Raw genomic sequence first — 20,655 nt, 5'->3', positions numbered from 1 at the left:
TTGCCTCCTCCCTGCTGTCAGATTTGATCTTCACAAGGAACAGCCTCATAAAATGAAATCTCTTCCTGTCTTTTCCTATGAAACAATCCACACTCTCATCCCTCTAACTTTAAAGTTATTTACTAAAATTGATATTCAGATACAAGCATTAATGCCCAAACAGATGCAAATTACAGTTGTTGTCCTGTCAAGCTGTTTTGTTTCTCCCACCTTTCTAAATATTCCAGTCATAAACATCTATTTAACACTAATCCCAAAAAAACAAACCTCCTTTTTTAACTGGCAATGCTCTACTACAAAGGAAAAAGAAAAATTAACTGCAGAAAAGCGGGTGATTCATTGTTAAGTAAAATAATGAGACACACTGAAATGATAAATACAGCAATTTTGAGACCTCCAACTGGTAAATTACCTATAATCACTTCGTTCCTCAGCTCTTATCCCAAGCCAGTCCTTCTTTAAGTATTGGCTAGCCAGCTTCTGAATGCTCTGTTAAAAGAAGGGGAAAAAGAAGGTTTTTTTAAAAAAATGTGATTAAAATATAATTTCTGCTCTTACATCAGAGAAATGAAAACCCAAAGAAGCTAAAAAAAATCTACAGCTCCTGCAAATGTAAGTGGCAGAGTCAGAGGTGAGAATGTTGGAAGGGAAAGGGCTGAACTTGTCCCAGCTGTGAGAACCCCACGTTGTGTCTCTCTGGATCAGGACAGGGGGCTCCCAGAACCCAGCAAACATCTGGGGCTCCCAGAATCCAGGCAGCATTTGCTCACTTCTGAGCCCATCCTGACACACCCAGCTCGGATCATCCAAGGCTGCTCTGCTCCCTTACTCAAGGGGATTACACCAGACAAGAGATTGACAAATGCAACTCATCTTTAATTATTAATGCTAATTGCACCCTTCAGTCCCGGTGTTTCATTCTGCACGGCCTCAGGAAATCAATAACAACATTTTTATGTTCAAGGTCAGAAAGCAGCAGGGTTTCATTTATAACCACACAGGGAACAGGAGCTGCTGCCACACCGACCCCTCCTCTGGCTGCTGATCCCATTTTCCTCGACAGATCCCTTTGGAATTGGGTCCCATCCATTGGAAAACACAATGTACACTGTGGAAACCATGGAGCTGGGGTGAGACATCTTTGCCTCTGACCCACTCAACAAGAGGCATGGCCCAGGGTTATTTATTTACACTTTCCATACCGTGTTTAAGATGCAACAAACAACCTTTTAATTACTCCTAGAAAAAGTATCAGAAGTGGCTCAAACAGCACAAGATTTTATTCATGTCTCACAGCCCACACAGTAGTAAAAATTTATTACCAAGCTATGATTTGATCAATGTGTTCACACAGAAAAATTAAATGTTGCTAATAGATCATTAGTAGCAAAGTCATGCCCCCTCATATTTTAAAACAATGCAAATTCCATTAGGTAGCTGTTAAAAAATCCCAGATAAAAGGAAAAATAACATTTCCTTTATCCCTGGCAGAACAATTTGTGATGGGATTTGGAGGTTTATGAGATACCTACACCTGGTGCCAATTCCATGTTTCCATCCCTTCCTCCTCAGACTCCACTACAAGATCTGCCTCAAGATGCTGAACAAACATTCACAAACGGGGAAAAAACCTCGCTGGCAGCTGAGGACAAGCTCTGCCAAAATTAAGACGCAAAAAAAGTCACAAGAGGGATAAATAAAGCTATTTTTGCCTGGAGAAATCCTATCACTGATGTCAGCAAATAAACCATAAACCCAGCGGAATTAACCATTTATTTCCAAACTGAACAAGATCAGCATCCACTCAAAAAAGTGAGAGAACAGAGAGGATAAAAGAACCATGGAATATCCTGAGCTGCAAGGGACCCACAGGTTCACCAAGACCAACAATCCCACCCTGTGCATCCCTGAGAGCATTGTCCAAACCCTCCTGGAGCTCTGGCACCCATGAAAACGTCAGTGCAATTTCACATACACTCAGATTTGTATTTCCCAGGGCTGCAGCTCCTACTTGATGTTCCCTCTCACCAGACCTCACCTCAAGTCTGTTTATTGCTATTTTCTGATAAAACCAGTTGGTATTGGTATTGGGTATGGGTATTGCTGACTGGTATTGGGAAGGGAAAAAAAAATTAAGATATTTGCTATAATGCTTACAAAAGGAATCACCACTAGAAAAGGAAAGCAGGAGATGACCCAAATTAAAATACCATTGTTAGAAGACTTTTAAAGTCATATTTTTCAAAACCTGTCGTAAGGTTTTTATCTGTAGCAGTAACTGAGAAGTGCTGATGACAGCAGATGCCCAAAAAGCCTATTATTAATAGCAGAAAGCATGACAGATACAGCTGATGTAACTCTGAGATTTGGGACTAGCAAGCTGGTAAACTCAGTGCTGCTTTTCTTTAGGTTGGTTTCGATATCTTGCATCATTTTGATCACTTCTCTTTATCACAGCAGCTTTCTGACATGATTTTTTTTTTTATTATTTTGTATGCTAAGTCCTCTTCTGGCAGGGAAATACTCCACAACAGAGAGGCTTTAGTATGTCTCTGCTTCCTCTTGGAGAAAAGCAAGCTTACTCCCAATTAAACCCACTTCATGAAGTGTGGAAGCCACTTTTACTAATCAACAGCTGCAAATTAACACTCTCCATTAGCAGCAAGAAAAAGTCACAGTTTCATTATGTATCAATTCTTATTATCACACCCATCCATCGCTTATGTGCAAGAGAGCTTTGCTTTATTTTACTTTTAAATGGGAAAAAAAGCACTGAGAATGTTATACCATTGTCATTATTGCGAGGAGCAGGCACCGTGGAAAATTCTGTTTTATTTCAGCGCTGCTGGTTCTTCCAAAATAAATTTGACAGCTACACCAAGACTCTCCTGCCACTGTAAAAACAGCCTTTGGACTGATATCAGATATTTTCAAACCTGTATTCCTAGCTGTAAGAAAGCAAGACTGTCTGGGCCATTCACTGATGATCGCTGTGGGTTCCTTCCAGCTCAGAATATTCTGTGAAATGAATGAAGTAATCTGTGATGACTGGCTGAGGATGAAGGGGAACTGTCAACACTGAGACTCCTCCAAAAAAATAAAGGACAGAAAGTCCCCACACAACCAAAATGCAAAATGTCTACATTCTGAAGAATGCTTCTAACTACAAACATGAAGAAATTAGATTTATCCAAAACAAGAAATTTCAGGCACTTCCCCAGTGCCCTTGGCTTTTTTTCTCAAACCAGTGAGGTCTGACAACTTCAGGGAGCTCAGGGAGCCTGACTCACTCCAACACAGCCACCTGGGGCCAAAAATTCAGGAGGCAGCTTTATCAATCACACAGATGTTTGCTTCACAAGCTTCAAGAGTAACTTGGAAGGGATTTTGCACCCTTGCCAATCTCTTGGAAACATTTGGACAGGGAGAAGGGAGCAGAAAATGCAACAGAGCCTGTGAGGTGAGAACTCTGGTTCTTGGATACAGCAGAACCAATCAGTATCAGCACTCTACGTCTGGGACAGTCATCACAGTGATTATTTCAAGTGATATTTTATTTACCACAGCTAGATTCAATAATGGTTTCATGAGAATGAAGGGACAGGGATTCCAGGCAGGGATTCCAGGCAGGATGTGACGTGGTTCCATTTGCATCACAAGCTGTCAACACAAGCTCTGTCAGACACAATTACTGTGCTGGGAGCTCACACAGGCAGCAGCACAAATGAAAATGAAAACAATCCCTGGAACAAGCAGCACATGGGAGTTCTCCAGTGCATCCTGGCACTTTCCAAAAGGTGCCCTGGCTGTTGATCTGCACTGCCTTTAACATGGTTAAGTGAGAGATAAAGGAGGTTTCCCTGTGCCTGCAGCATCAATTGCAAAATTCCCTGGAAACATTAGGGAAGGCTGGTTATCTAAAGTGAAGCTGCATCCCTGTTCATGCTGCTTCTCCTTCCTCAAGATGGGATGACTCCAATTCCAGAAAATATGGGCATTCATTCATTCACAATTTTGTTCCAAGATGCTTCATTTCTCTTTTTATTTTCAGATATTTGAAGCGTGACAAGAAAGCAAAGAAAACAAAGTGGGAAGCTAAAAAATTCATGTACAGCAGTTAAATATCACCTCAGGCACTCCTGCAATCAGCTTTAGCAAAGGAAACGTCAAAGCTCTTCTCATTCACTTTGTTCATTTGTTAAAACTGTTGTTTCATTTACAGCATCTTAATTCTCTCCAAAACAACCTGAATGAGATAAAATTTAACTTTTCCTCTCTCAGCCCTCCTTTAAAAAAACAAACCCTGGCACTAAGTTTGTCCCTTTTTTCCAAAGGTTTCACAGTTTTCAAAGACAACACTCACAGTGCTAAGACAGGAAATGATCAGAGGATAAATCCACTGCAGCCAAGCTGACTAGACCTAGAGCCAATTTCAGATTTATTCATCAAAATATCCTCTAACCTATTATATTCCTGACCTTTCATCAGGCCAGGATCCACAGCTAACCTAGGGATTCATATTCTGTATTACTTGGCACAACACCAGTGTTGGAAGTTTCTTTCTCTGCCTTATTATGAGTCTCCCATATTATGAATACCCTGACAGATTTTAAGTAATAAAACCTTACTTTACTGAGCTTCTAACTGCTGCTTCTCTGAATTCTCCTGTCTTTGGTTTCCAAATTTCAGGATTTCAGGTATTAAGAAAAATTGGTCGTAATCTCCATGATGTGGCACCATAGCTAATCACAGATACTTCCAACTCTGAGCAGGTTACAAACCAGAATAAATCCAGCTACACCAACCAAGCTCAGAAATTATTTTCACTTTCTAAATTACATATTTTAAATTGCTACACTAGGGATATGCTGCTATTTGGAAATGTTCCAGGTTATTTTTAAGGCCTTCTGCTAAACGACTCCTTTAAAAATGTCTGCACTGATGTTCTTACTGCACCATCCAGTATTTATCCAGTAAGTGTATTTCAGGCAGCCTGAAGTTTAAGGACTCTTTCTCACAATTTTTAGCTCTACAACCCCTCAGGAATTACAATAATCCAAGCAAATAAAAATACTCCAGCTTTCCAGGCACTAAGTGAAGAACTCTGAGTAAAACTCCCCCATCTTTGAGCATGAAAGTTGGGAAATGGCAGAAGACTGATCTTATTTTTCAAAACACAATGAGGTCTTGTTTAAACCATCTAAAATTATTCTTTCTTAGATTTGAAATAACTCTTCCTAGATTGTGAAGCTGCTCTACATAAACTCAAGAGTTCTTCAGAGCTGGCTTTCTTTAAGTCCCTATGAAACTGTTAGAAAAACCTCAGGAAGGGGCAGAGCCTCAGGTTGTATTACAAGGTATCAGGAGGTTTCTACCACATCACTTCTCCCTGGAGCCAAAGGCACATTAGCCACTCTGGAGAAGAAATTTATGTGTCTTCTGGTTCAAAAGGCTGTGCTTCCTGAGCAAATCCCATTCCTAATAGATAAACCAAAGTCCTGGATCGCATTTTGGATGGGGAACCACTGCTTTACACAGCTCCTTATAAACCACATTTCTTTCCCACTCTACTGCACGAGACAATTTCATTTTTGGCTGAGTTAATTTTTAACTTTTAGGTAAACTTTTAACAACTCTGCACCCTGATCTTTAGAAGAGATCTTCTAAAGCTTAAAAATAAGGAAATTCATAAGGTTCCAGAAGGCCAAAGTCAAGGTCCTGCTCATGGGTCACGGCAATGACAGGACACAGGGAATGTGTCAGAGGGCAGGAATAGATGGGAATAGATGGGATATTGGGAAGGAATTCCTCCCTGGGAGGATGGAAAAGCCCTGGTACAGGGTACCCAGGGCAGCTGTGGCTGCCCCTGGATCCCTGGAAGAGTCCAAGGCCAGACTGGACAACCTGGGATAGTAGAAGGCACCACCTGCACATGGGCTGGACCCCCAGCCTGCCCTGCTCAGGGACACCAGGGCCACATCCCTCCTCTGTCCCACACCTCTGCTGAAGCAGGACATGGGGACACAGCTGTCACCTCCTCACCACCATCCCAGGGATCCCAGCCAGAAGCATCCCTTCAATAGAACTCCTGTGGGGTTTTAACCAGTGCTGCTGTCAGGCACAGGGGGTTTTCTTCTCACTTTGAACTGCTCAGAAATATCACTTTCAACAAGCACCAGACTGGTTCCAAGGACTCCTGGAATGCTGACAAGTCCTTTCCCCCCAGAAATAGGAAGCTCCGTGCTGCTGGACAGAAAGACAGACAACAGGATCGTGATGTGGAGCTTTGGGAAAAAGCAAAGCCCCAGTTAGGAGACTATAAAAAAGTGTAGCTTCTCCAATTCTCACCTTCCCCATAATTACCTCCACAAGTTCTGTTTTGCTGAGTGAGACCAAAACCACATACTTCCCAGTTTTGTAACATGTGAGAAGCATAGCAACAACTCCCAAATTCCCCGTAATTCAGATCTTGGGGGGCTGATGGAGGATGGCAACAACCTCACCTTCCACAGCATTTTTTGGCTGGAGAACACTGTGCAGCCCCTGTTCTACTAAACAGAAGGATCAGAATTGGATCTCCTAAGCAAAGTCTGAACTTTACTGGATTAAAATTCTGTATTAACCAGTTCACTTGCCTCATGGGACCAGTTCAAAACATTTGAGCTAGCTCAAAAGGCAGGGGAGCACTGGAAGAGCTACACAGGGAAAGTCAGAGTAAACCAGGAATGGTGAGTGACCTCTCTGTCCTGTTTCAAACAGCCACAAAAAGTTGTATTTAAGACCAACAAGTCATGGGTGCAACATTGTGGTTTCTCTCATCCTCACTGTAGAACCTGGCACTGACCACAATTAATAGTGACCATAATTAACAAACCACAGCATGTGCACGTTTTTTTTTAAATAATACTATTCTGGATTATTCAATTTAAAAATATTTACTATTTTGAGAGAAACCTTTCTGAATTTGTTTCATTCTCCACAGTGCTGATGCTGAAGCTGCTCTGTGATATTCTCCAGCAGGTCAGCATTTCCTATTCTGTGGGAACTTCTTAATTAAAGGTTCACATGATTACAAAGCACTGATACAGCTCCCGCTCTATGGAGCACAAAGCTGATTTTTTTTCCCCACCCTTAAACAGCTGGCAGATAACTCTGGAACTGGCTGTGCTTCACGTAATATTGATCATTTTGTAACAGTGGAAATGTAACTGTTCTGAAGTTTACAACGCTGAAGTTTTAAAATTAATTTTGGATTTGGTAATTAGCTTCTGATCTTGTTTTATCTTAGAATATGGAACCCACAATTAAGTCAGGTTTTGGCATAAATTTAATTATGCACATCATAAAAATAAAAGCCTTAAAACACAAAGCCATATTTTTAAGGAGTTTGGTGCATCTTGTCTGTCTGGCAAAGTTTACATGAACAAATTTTGTTCTGAAAGCATCACCACTATTCAGAATTCACTACTCACTAACTAAATAACTTTTAAATTCATATTTCTTGTCCGTTCTGTTTCACACTAACCCCTAAAGGTCTGCTTCAAGCCCTACTGAAATCAACCCCTCTAAGAGATGATGGTAATAAACATCGTGCACAGCCAGTCAGTTTCTACAGCTTTACAAACTTACATAGCTTGAGACTAATTAGCAAAGCCCCCTTTCCTCAGGTACCTCAGGGAACACATACTGGCGTGGAAAAGAAATTCTGGGATGCTGCAGTCATATTCCAAGACATTCCAAGTGCCACTGGTCCCACCACAGCACCACAATGCCTCAACCCACCCCACAACCAGCACCAAAGATTTCAACTGTTCATTTTCTCCAAGAAACTTGTCCTTGATGCCAATGAGCTTTAAGGTCCCTTCCAGCCCATTCCACAATTTTATAAGGAAAGGTTTGCCACTGCTCACCTAGTTAAATAGTTAAATAGTAAAATAATTAAATGCAGCACAAACACTCCAACAGTCAGGGAATTTAATCCCTCACCTGACGGTCTGGGTTTGTTCTGAACCCCTCAATCTGCACTAAAAGTACAGTTACAAATGTCAAGGGTGGAAGACAAAGAGACTTAAATTTCTAAAAAACAAATGAAGATGATTCACCTTGGCTGGACAGCTCTTCCAGCTGAACAAACAACCCAAGCGCTCCCTGGGAATCAGAGAGACAAGTGTGCATGCTTCCATCCGCCAAGGAATTTTGGCACCACGATCCAGTTATGGAAAACAAAGGTTTGGACTTCCTAAACGAAACAGCTGGATTGATCAGGCAGCTTGAGGAGAAAAGTAAGAACACAGTTGTACCTGACAACATTTTCAGCATTCTAAGTCAGCAGACACCAAAGCCACGTTACTCTTATGGTTAGCAAAGTTTGAGAGTTGATGCAGGAAAAGGGACTGGAGAACCCATCATCTCAGTGGAGAAAAAGAAGAATAAACACTTTATTTGTTCCTGGGTGAGGGGAATTCCAGCTAAGAGTCCTTTAGGAAGCATATGCATTCACAGAAGAGCATAAAAAGGGGTGAGATTGTGTCCTGCAGGGAAATACAGAAGGAAGTGGTAACCTCAAAAAATTTCAGGAGAAGTGTGGCCATGGGCAGTTTTTTTCCAACAATTTGAGGCCGTTCCGTCTCCTCCTGTCCTTGTTCCCTGGAGCAGAGCCCAATCTCCCCCTGGCTGTCCCCTCCTGTCAGGAGCTGTGCAGAGCCACAAGGCTCCCCCTGAGCCTCCTTTTCTCCAGACTGAGCCCCTTTCCCAGGTTTATTTTTTTGGAAAGAAGCCATTAAAGCAAATGCATTTTAGATCCTTGAAAATCCTAAAACTCTTTGAGGGTTTGTTTTTCCCATAGGAAAAAAGAAAACAATGCCCACAGCATCAGGGCAGCCACATGAAGGTTGCCATGAGAAGATCCCAGGTGAAAGCAGAACTACCATTAATAATTAAACTGGGTCTAAAGGAGATTGCTGATACAAACATTCCCAAAGAAGGGGGTTCCAGCTTTCCACGAGCAGCAGTGATTCCCTTCATTTACCACAGACAATTTCCCACCTTTCCAAGACTCCACATTAACCCCGAAGCAGGAATTTAACAATAATATTACCTAGTGCACAGCACATTCCTTAACACCTCGTATATCCTACAGGACATGGGATGTGACATCCTTATTCCTTTAGCTGAATCTCTGAAGTACTGCCTTATATTTCCAGGGATTTGTCAAGGTTTTGTTTTGTCCTTTAGAAATTAAACAGTAGCAGAGACTGAAAACAAAATTTAAGGCTGTAGAACACAGTTATACAAACAATACAAAATTTTAAGCAATATTTTAGCCATCTAAAAGTGCCTTTAATAGCATTTTTAAGAGTAAATTTGCTGTTTCACAGCATGGTAGTACTTTAAATCAAGAATATTATTTTTTAGGAAAAAAAAAAATCTCTATTTTCAACAGGACAGAAAAGTTGGCAGCAATAATACAAAGATGTTAAAGGCTGTGTTCATGTTCAAACATCTGTAGAAAAAAAGAAACCCTTCCACAACTCAGGACACAGGTGCCAAAGCACTCACTAAGGGGAAAAACAGTCTATTAGAAAGCAATTTTTCTCTGAAGTTAGAAGGCAAGCCAACTCTGCAAGAGCTGCCAAGAACATCAGAGTCCAACTCAGTTTGACTTTGTTCACATGAAAAAAAAAGGAAAAAAAAAAAAAAAAGGAAAAGAAATTTCTTCCTGCTCATTTAACAAAGAATTTAACACGAACAAGTTCAGAAAAACAAAAAATCACCAAGCCAATCTCTGCTCAGAAAACACAGACAGAGAAGGAAAGCTTGTCTTAGGGAGCTTAAAACACGGATTAATTCAGGCTCAGCGTTTGCTAAGTACAGGTCCACCCGGAGGAGGTTTTGATGTAGAGATTTCTGTATCTATTTCACACGTGAAACTCCTGGATTTGGAGTTATCAGACAAACAGAAGGAGTGAGAAAAGGCAGTGCCCGGCGCCGGGGAGAGGAACCATCTGGTCTGCACCGCGCCGACACAATGGGGAAGGGGTTGAGTTTGGCAGCTCGGCATTGGGAAGCATATGGTACACTTCCTCTGAACTGGGCATTTTCTGGCTTCCCCCACTCCGTGTCAGAACCCTCCCAGTCCATGTGTGCTTTCTGGGAAGCTTTGTTGCGCTCAGAATGAAGGCACGGAGCGGCGCAGGGTCCGTGGTGTGGGGTTGTTCTGGAGCGGGGAGGTGAAGCACAAAAATCTCTGCCATCTCTTCAGATCGTCAAATTTTTCTGCTGTCTGAATGGATTTGTGCAACTAATCTCTCATCAGAGATATGCAATGTCCTCCTGTTCTATTCTCAAAATTGGAAAATCCCCAAACCGCTTCCAGGGCAGGTCCCCCCTCCCTGGGAAGCGGGGAAGAGTGAAGTCCTAGCAAACTAAGATCATTTGGATCAATTTCCTTGGGTTCTTATGCTTAGAAAAGCAAAGGTTCAAATCCTAGCAAACTAAGATTATTTGGACCAAAATTTTTTGGGTTCTTATTCTTGAAAAACAGCAAAGGCAACCTTTTATTTGTTTATTTACTGATAGTTACGAGAGAAGCTCTTGAGCCACAAGTTTGTTTATGTATTAATAAAATAAACCAGAGAAGCCTGAAATTCAAAGTCTATGCTGGTAACAAATGTATTTTAACATAAAATCCGCCAAGCACTGAAATGAGTTCCTTGGAAACAGGTTTGTCTTTCACACACAAGTGTTAAGAGACACCTCAGGTGATTTTATCCAGCTTGTTTAGAACAAGGTTTTGCTACGATGATAAATGCAAGTTCTCCATTATGGCTTCAGATCAGCAAATTAAATGAGAGAAATGCAGACTGCAGCAGATTTTTCTGCTCTGGTTTCTGGGAGAACCAGTGCCCTGGGTATGGTCAGCACTCTGTAACATCAGGCCAGGCAGAAGGACAGAGACCAAAACCTCCCAAATCAAAATAAGGCAAACAACAACTCAAGTTTGAGGCAAAAAATGACATGCAAAGATTAACATAATGTACATGAAGTGAGCCCAGGAGGGAACGAGACCACGTCAGTCCCCACCACTGACCTCAGCACATCAGCACCTTAATTTAATCCAAGATCACAGAGCAGTTACATGAAGTTGCACTATTTCACCCTGCAGAATATGGAGTACAAGGCATCCAAAGTCAAGCCCTGATGAGTACTGAGAATTCCTATTTTGTATCAAGCAGCAACTTCCACTTTGCAGAGATCAGTGGGTATTATTTTTAATCTTTGGATCTAAAAAAATACAAGGGAGGGGGGGAAGTCTGCAACTTCCATGGATAAGGATGAGCAACTACAAGGTTATTCCAACAGAAATAGCCCTGCCCAAGAAAACCACAAATTACTCCTATTAAAAATGAAGCAGTTGAGTTGGAGGGAAGGGGGAAACTGCAGATTCCAGCCCTTAGAGTAGAAACAGTGTCACCCAAAGGTTCTATTAAGCACACTCACAGAGTGAGCAGGGAGAAATAAAGCGGGAAGGTTGAAAGCTTTTAGGAGAAAACTATGAGATTCAACACTCATATTGCAAGAGATGCTATGTAACGAAGCTCCCCCAAAGTGAAGAGTCCTTGGAAAAACAGATGAGTTTGATGGCTAAAAGGGAACACACAGAGTAATGTAGAGAAAAATGAATCCACACTGTAATTCAGGAAACTGTGCCACTCTTCAGACTTCAAAGCAATATGAAAGAAAACACAGGTCTAAACCCTGGATAATATCCTTACAACAGTGGGAATAAGCCAAAAAAACCCACCAATTGAATGTGGTCATCAAAAATATCTCCCACTGTCTGTCTGTACAGATTTATTATACATAAGTGTATATTGATATATATATATTTATATATCTAAAACAGCTGCACATTGACAGGAGGTGAAATAGTCACATCCAAGAATATCAGCAACATATTTAACAAATATTTTCTTCTCCAGACAAATGCTTGGCAGACTATCATTAGAAATCTCTTCTAATTTTTAAATTTTATAGCATTTCTAGAAGAGCCAGTGGAGTCAGCACCTACAGACAATGCTTGTAGGAACTCTGAACTTTATTTCTTTCCTTTGAACATCTCCAGGCAAATGGATGCATCTCCTGCATCTGACAACCCAGGTGGGCTTTCTTCCTTTCATTGCCAAAGACTGGACATATCACTATTTTGTTAAATGCTAAATTACTATTTGTTTCACTGGAAGGTGTCTATGTAATTCCTGATTCACTCATACAAACACCAAGAATACTGAAAATCCTTCAGGATTACTGCAATCTAGTAGATATGCAATTGGTTTCCTCCATTCCCCAGCATTACATTTTCCCCAAAGAATACTGTATTTATTTTAAATATTATATTTAATATTTAAGGTGAAAGAACACTGAAAAGTCACCAAGTCACAAGCAAATTCAGCAAAAAAGAATTCAAGAACAAGAAGATTGCTAAAAACTCCTGTTGTTCGCTTTCTGCTTCCCAAAGGTTTTTCTATATTCACAACAGTGAAGCTCTAAGAGAGTTGAGCAAACTCTTATATTTAGGCAGCAAGACAAAGCATTAATTAATAGATGACAAAGTCATCTGGTTCTGGATTCTCTGCCGCTCTTCAAAGGAAAATAATTTCTCAGTTCAATCTCAGCCTCACAGAGAGCCCTGAAAGGTTAAACAAAACCCTCTTCAGTCAAAACGCCTACAACCCTTAAGACAGCAAGCTATAAATTATTAAGTAGCTTGTCTAATTGCTTCATGATGGCATCCAAGGATTCCAGTCCCCCCTACCCCCATCCCAAGACGCAATTCCAGCTGGATGCACTTTCAACACAGACCATTATTCACCAGAGTCCGCTCTAATGTTAAAATGAGGTACCAGAGGTCAGGCTCCTAATCAGAAAACAAAGAGTGAGATTCCCATACCCACATAACATCCTAAATCTTGGAGCTCCATCAGCAAGCTGACAACTGGAAAACCTAGGAAACCTCATCAATAAGTAATGGCAAAAGGGATCGGATTGCACTCGACAGCCCCACTTTAAACCCTCCAAATTCAGTCATATCTGGAGAACTGCTCCTATAAACACTGGGCTGATCCATGGTTGTAAATCAGACAGCTGGGCCATGAATTAGGCAACTTACAGGTCTTCACTCAGTGGGCAAGAGTATAAAATGTGAAATCAATTCCCAGTTATTACAGGAGAGACAGGCAAAGCAGGAAAAAGATCAGCAAAAGATTAAAAAAATATGTCCAATTCATCAACATGTCCCATTTTCCAATTCACTGGTTTGCTGGGTTTTAAACACTACATTTCAGGCAGAGAAAACACATCTTTCATGGCTCAGGGTTTACAAACCATAGCAGGGGTAGCAAATCAAATAAAACAGCTCCTTTTTAAACTGGGATGTAGCAACAGCACTCAGAATTTTATCAAATACACATACAAATCATCCATTCACACAAAATGTAAAGGGATCTGCAAATTTTAACTGCTGAAGCAGGAAGACTTGGCTTTAAACTTCTTAATTTACAGACTACAATATTTATTCCTTGCTGCCTGTAATGACATTATTTTTTATTCCAGCAAAACACCACTGCCTGATTTCAGTGCTCTCCCTTGGTCAAAGATCCATGGCAGATTCTTTGGTAGATATTCCAAGCTTGTTTTAAACCAACACTGCTGACTGACAGCTACATGAGGGACACATCAGCCTCTCCCCGAGCAGTTCCAGGCCAAACTCCATAATAATTCCAATAATATTGCAAAGCCGATACCACTGACACGTAAATCAATCACAGTGAGGTACAATGTTCAATAGAAGCATTTCCAAGTGATTACTAACTAAGGGAAATAAAAGAGCGGGAGGAACTCTGGACCCAATCCATGGGACAAGTGTGCCAGGGACGAGCCAAAAGCCAAACAAAGTAGGACAATGTCTGTGGTGGATGTCCTTGTCTCAGGAATGTAATTGCAAGAGCAGTTGCTGACTGACAGAAACTCTCATCCCCTTATCTGCTGCCACCAAACAGCAGAGCAGAAACGCCACGGCCACTGCAGAGCTGGGAAAGGGCTCAAAGGCACATTAAAATAAAAATTACAATAAATGATGTACTTTGGGTCAAGGCAGCTCTTACCTTTAACTGCTCTGGGAAACAAAAATGCAGGGGAACAGTAAAGCCATGGCCTTCATAATTTAGTGATGATGACTTGGCCGAACTTTGGCCAGTTATTTTTAAATAGAGGCCATAAAGGATACAAATATGAAAGTAAAATGGGCAATATGAAAATCTCGCTGTCCAGGTAAACCTCCATGTAATTCATGGCCAACAGAGAGTATGGAAGGGTTTGCTTTGCTTTCTCATAACACAGCAATCGAAACTCAGTCTTGGGGCAAAGGTTGAGGAGCAATAAAATGTGGCAGCCAGAGTTTGTCCTTCCCACACCCTGGCTGGCAAAAGCCCCAAACCTGCACATAGGAACACACTGTCTTTTTTCCCCTTTAAAAGGGGAAATTAGAACTCATTGTTTATGATTTCAGTCACAGGAGTACAAGAGATCAAAGACTTAACATCGAGATGTGCAGAAGTCAAATATGTGAATAGTGAACAAGTTTAATTCTTGTGCTGCAGCCCTGGCAGGGGTGGTGTCCTCAGCACCCTCCTCTTCTTCCTTCCTTAAGAGGTCAACTGTTTAATTAATTGTTTTACATAGGTGAAATGGACCATTAGAAAACATTAGACAACACTTAATTTATCATTTATACAAGGATGAATGCAAATAATTTTGAGGTTTGGGGTTTGGTTTTTTTTTCTTCCCAAACCCCTAATTAATATTCATGAGGATAATTTCACAAAGGCAGTTATAAAACTATGTCAGAGGCAGCTTGAAAATATAGTTGTGCTAACAGAGCAAGAGGAAACTCTGTCCCCCTCCCCAGCCCTGCAAGGGGGGATTTAAACCCAACGCAAACATTTACTGAATGATGGGGTTTTATAATATTTTAATCGAGTTATTCATTACACAAAAATAACACTGTGGAAAACCAGATAACGTTATACAAAAGCTAAGTTCATTTGTTCTGGACAGGTGGCCAGTCTGCAGCTCCGTGCTGGCATCCAAAGCCCGCCCACAATAGCACTAAAGACGATTATGCAAATGCTCCCCATTCCCTGCTATTTTCCCAGGAATGGGAGAAGGGCTCCATGTGGAAGAAGCAATTGTTTCCCAGTCATGTGGAAAACAAACCAAGAGAAAGAAGGGAGGGAATGTGAACGGAAGATAGCAACACATCCCCTTGCCGGGCTGGGAGATGCCTGGAATGATCCTACCGGAGCGGACAGCAGGGGTCAGAGCCCCAGCTCAGAGCCCAGGAAATGAATTCCTCAGACTATTGGACATTTTCCTTGTGTTCTGCCACGGGACAAAGCAGCTGAGGGATGGCAGCTCCCCTTCAGCTGTGAGGCACCACTGCAGAGGGAGCGCTGGACAAGCGGCAGCTTTGGGGAAGATGGGCAGGACGTCATCTGGTCATGGCTGAGGTTTTTTCCAATCTTGGTCACAGAATAAGTACAAATTTGGAATCTAAGACAATGGATTTGCTCCACTTCAGCCCTCCAGTGATTATTAATTTTAAGTATTTTACTAAAATACACTGGTAACAGGGATGTAAAATTTATCCTTTAAAACTGCTAGAATGTTTTTTGTATTTCTAAGGAACTTCTTCAAAGCCCATGGCTTGAATCATCCATTTTGACCTCAAACGCTTTTCACCTCTCCCAAATATCAATTTTCCACCTAAGTACTCATGTAGATAACCCAGCTCTTCTTCTGCTGTCCCACTGAATCCCAGATTCAGTAGGACACAAAAAATGACTGCAGGCAAATGACTGTGATCCAAGTAACCAGCAGCCTGCAACTTATAATTAATAAAGTTAGGCATGACTAATTATAATTCTAAGGGCAGGACTTTCCCACACAGCCCCAGGTACTGCAGGGATGCAGAGCAGCATTAATGGGCCACAAGTTGTCACAGATGAACAACCTGTGCCATTAGCACTGACTTTTACACGGGTTGAGGATTCAGCTCTGTAGCTGAATTCTTTATTCTCACTATTCCTGAAGAAATTGTGGCTGGCCCTGGATCCCTGGAAGAGTCCAGTGCTAGGCTGGATGGGGCTTGGAGCAGCCTGGGACAGTGGAAGGAGTCCCTGCCCATGGTTGGGGTGGAACAGGATGAGCTTTAATCCCTTCCAATCCCTTCCAGTCTGTGACTCTGATTCTAAAGGAACCAGGTTTCTACAGCCAGTGTCAGGAGACTAAAATCAGAAATAATCATCTGGGCCTTGCTCAAATAAAAATGAAATAAATTTAAAATCGCTACTTATTCCTCAAAAAAAGACATGTCCATCTGATTTAGAGTTGGCTGAGTAGAAATTACAGAGTGTTAGGGATAATCCATATTTAAAGACCAACACCTCCTTTCCTTCACAGGTTTTCACTCTATTCCAGTTCTGTAATTGGAGACACTTAAGATTGAAGTTTATATAGGTTGCCTTTTTTTAAATTTTTTTTTTAATTTTACAAGTATAGTTTTTCAGAACTTATTTTTTTATATCTCTTTTTGCTTCACGTGAACATCCTCTAACCCTTGAAGCAAGTTTCCAAAGCCAACATGCTTTGTTTTCCCAGTTGATGGAAATTTGGCTCCACTTCCATCACCACCTCTCTTCCATTCAGATCCCAACAACTTTACACTGAATTTCAATTCAAAATAATTTCTTGGGCAGTTTCTGACATTGCTTTAAAGTGACTTCATCAAATCCTCCTTCTATCAGTGACAGTGTCGCTACTTTTCTTTATTCAACGGAATTTAAAAACAAATTGTGGAGACTCTTGCTCATGTGTTCATCACATGTACACAGCCTTTATCATGTCTCCTGTCTGGCTGGAATTTCTCCAGGATTTTTCTGACACCCAGAATTCATATTCTCCCTTTTTCTGCCAAGATACCGAGTGCTTTGCATTTCCAGTAACTCCACTGTTATCTCTCCCTGTTTCCTGTAGGAATCTCCTCTGGGATCAGCCTACCTACTGGCTTCTGAGCACTCTGTAAATCTTCCAAGTATCTTTCACCCTCTGTGTTTGTGATCTCAATTATTATTTGTCTTTCAGCACTGACATCTTTAATTCCAGTGCTCCACTTCAGATTTCTCTCACCTTGCCATACAGCCCAGTTTTTCTCCACACATCCTTCTGACTATTCTTACCCCACCCAGGCATTTCTGCATTTCCATTTTCAACACCAACTGTCTCTGGTCCATGTCTTCAATCCCTTTTTTAACTTCCCCCCTTCAATTTCTAGCACTTCCCACCTCTATTTCTTTGTCTTGGCCTGGTAACACAAAACTTCATCAGCCATTGCCATAATCTCATTTTTTATGCTGTTCCACAGCTCCTCACCATTCACTTCTGCTTTCACCAGGGACAAAATTCCACCCCCCAGCTGCTTTGTTTTCTTTCCTGTATCTGGCTCTTTCCATCTGTGCTTATCGTAGATCTTCATCCCTGACACTTTTTTGGTTGCTCTCAGCTCTGCTGCTGCCAACACTCACTCGAGCTCTGGAGGTAACTCTGGGAGAGAGGAAGCCTTCGACAGCCCCAGGAACATTCCCTGATTTACTGCAGACTCCCTCTGGATTGCCAATCCTTGTTTGCTGTCAGGTGCAATTCACTGAGCCTTCAGAGCGTGGGGTTTATTCAGAGACTGAACTTTATACTCGCTCAGGAAAATAATCAGGAACTTCAGAGAGAGCACAAGCAGGGCTAAAATAATATATATATTTCCAATTTTAATTAAAACATGCCTGCAGGGCACGCCATTGATTTTGGCATATGAGAATACCACTACCACTACTAATACATGATGGTACATAATTGGATTTTACTAAAAGTACTGTTCTTTCACTTAGTAGATTTTAGAAACTAATTATTACTGGTCCTTTGTTCCAGTTACTCACAACATTGATGGAAGGACAAAAAGCATTTAGGACATAAATAGGAGGGCAGGGACAATACTGTTCAGCAAAGTGGGAACAAATCCAGTCTGCTTTAGCAGAGTCCAAACCACAGTCTTCTCCCCATGGCATTATTCCTGCCCAGAATTCCCATAACCATGACCAGAAATCCCATCACCAAGATGCCACAATGCTGCTTTCACTTTCCCTCTCGGGACTTTGTTTCTCCAACATCCCACAGGGTGTACATCCTCAAACTGTGGCTGCCCCATCCTTGGAATTGTTCCAGACCAGGTTGGATGGGGCTTGGAGCAACCTGGGATAGTAGAAAGCGTCCCTGCCCATGAGTTTTAAGTTCCCTTCCAATCCAAACCATTCCATGATTTAATGATAACACAGATGTTCCTCCCAGTCCTCCTTTGCAACTCCTTGACAAATCCAGGTGATTAAAGGACACTTGGTGATTTACACAGCCAGGGACAGGCCCTGGCTCCAGCTCACATTCACCAGCCCAGGGACACACAGGCACTCACATCAGCCTCAGCCTTTTCCAAAAATTAACAGACACTTAAAAAAATAAGACTGGAAGCAGTAATAAAAAAATTATAACAAATTATCCTCCAGAAGTCAGTTCCAAATTGCTGATTTTTCTTATTTACATCATTACTATACCTAAAAGAAAACACATTTTCTCCCTCTCCCACACAGAATTATATGATTCATTTAGCATATAATTAACACACGTTTGTCAACTCCTTGTTTCACTGCAGGCCTCCAGCCCAATATTTCCTGTACAGCTACACAGATAGAGCCACCATTCATTATTCAAAGGTTTCTTTGCTGCAAACCAAAGATGTTCTGGTAAATCACAGTTCTGGACTCATTACAAGGTGAGCCATGTTTGAGTTTCCCATCATCACAGGTAACTCCGTTATTCATTCTTAAAATATTTTTGTTCTTTGCACATTTTTCAGAGTTCTGCAGAGAAAAAACCTTCGCTACAAGTCATAGGGAGAAGAGGAAAAAGAAATTCATTGTAAATTATCAGCTGCTCCTGGGGGACAGAGACACTGCAGTGTGCCAAGTCAAATTAATCCCAGACACAAAGATGTGAATAAAGCTTTAAAACTGAGATCAAGCAGGGAAATTAAATAGATCACTCAGAAAAAAATAAAACTAACTTCATTTGGTACTGTATTTTACACACTGGCCAATGTGTGTTTAAAATTCCATGGTTTTGCAAAGGAAAATGCTCTTCACAGGAATGCCTGAAGCCAAAAAGAAGCCAGTGCTGACACAGAGCCTGGAGAATGCAGATGGGCTTTCTCAAGTCTTGTTTTAAGCAAACACATCAAGAGCAAATTTCTGCTAAGGAAAACCAATGAAATCTGGTTTAAAAAGATCTGAAACAGAATCAGAACCACAGTGAACTGCATTCATATTTAAATCAGCATTGGCTGATAATAGATTTTAAAAAACAACTTTTATTTAGCCCAGGGCAAGCTTCAAATTTGCAGTCTGGGCTCCTCTCTCCACTCCAACCTTTTTATATTCCTTTTTCCTTTAAATAAACCCTGTGTTTCTTAGCAGAACACATCAAGCTCAGCTCTGATGTGACTTACTAACTTCCTCAGGGCTGAGTCATTAGAAAACATTTATATGTTGTTGCAAATTTACATACTGCTGTACAAACACAGAAGGAAACCGATTCCCTGCCTGGAAGCATCTGAAACACAAATAAACCTTCCAATAATCAGGGTAAAGCAGAGTTTGGTGTGACCTGGCAGCTGCAGGAATCAGGGGCACACAAAGGTGTCACTGAGGGCAAAATGCAAGAGATTGAGAGAAGTGAACTAAAACCTTGTGGAAAGTTAATACACAAGGGCTTGGTGCTTTAGAGCTTCACAAACGATGAGTTTAAAAATGCCCTGGATCAAATATTTCCATAAATATTGGAAGGAAGTTTTAGTTCAAGTCATTTCATTGCTCCATAAGGGATTTTAGTACTTTGACAACTGAGAAAGACATTCTGGCACTAATACAGAGGCAAAAATGAATCAAAAAATATATGAAATATGAAAAAATCATCACTCAGAAAGATGATATCTCCCTCTTCCAAATAAAAATTTCATTTGTTTGGGAAAGGAAGACAGAAATGCAACTTAAGAAGTTAAAAACAAATATAGTGCTGGTTACAAGCAGGAAAGATCTACCTGAAATCACAATATTGAACACAGCAAAGGAGAGATTCACTGAAACCATCAACATGAGATATTCAATATGTGGGCAAGAAAAGCCAGGGATGACCAAAAACTGAATCACCTATGGCAAAGCTTTCTGAAAAATCAAGAATCATAAAAACAAAGACACTGCCTAAAACCACACTGACAGAATCTCACCTCAGCAGTAGCACATGAATGATTTAATGAGCCCACATGCAAGCAGGGATAATTATAAAATAAAGTGGCATCGTGTGGTATTGATGTAAATGAGGGGCAATTCACGGCACTAAATCACTTCTCACCTTTAAACAACACCCGAAAACCATGCAGGACTTTGGGTTTTTCTGTAGCTCACTCTTCTACTTTTTGTGAAATCTGATCACAGCCCATCC

General features: G+C 41.1%; 1 protein-coding gene across 2 annotated transcripts in view; it reads right to left on the bottom strand.

The window, feature by feature from the left end:
* Positions 1–20,655, bottom strand: part of FCHSD2 (FCH and double SH3 domains 2) — a 115,597-nt gene that overhangs the window by 56,402 nt on the left and 38,540 nt on the right. For both annotated transcript variants that reach the window (XM_033052218.1, XM_033052219.1), the window contains exon 4: positions 413–489. In XM_033052218.1, the coding sequence (XP_032908109.1) occupies positions 413–489 (77 nt within the window). The remainder of the gene's footprint in view (positions 1–412; positions 490–20,655) is intronic.

Source organism: Catharus ustulatus, chromosome 2, assembly GCF_009819885.2.
Source record: "Catharus ustulatus isolate bCatUst1 chromosome 2, bCatUst1.pri.v2, whole genome shotgun sequence".
Lineage (NCBI taxonomy): Eukaryota > Metazoa > Chordata > Aves > Passeriformes > Turdidae > Catharus > Catharus ustulatus.
Note: the sequence above shows the minus strand (reverse complement) of the source record. Positions and strands in the feature narration are given on the sequence as shown.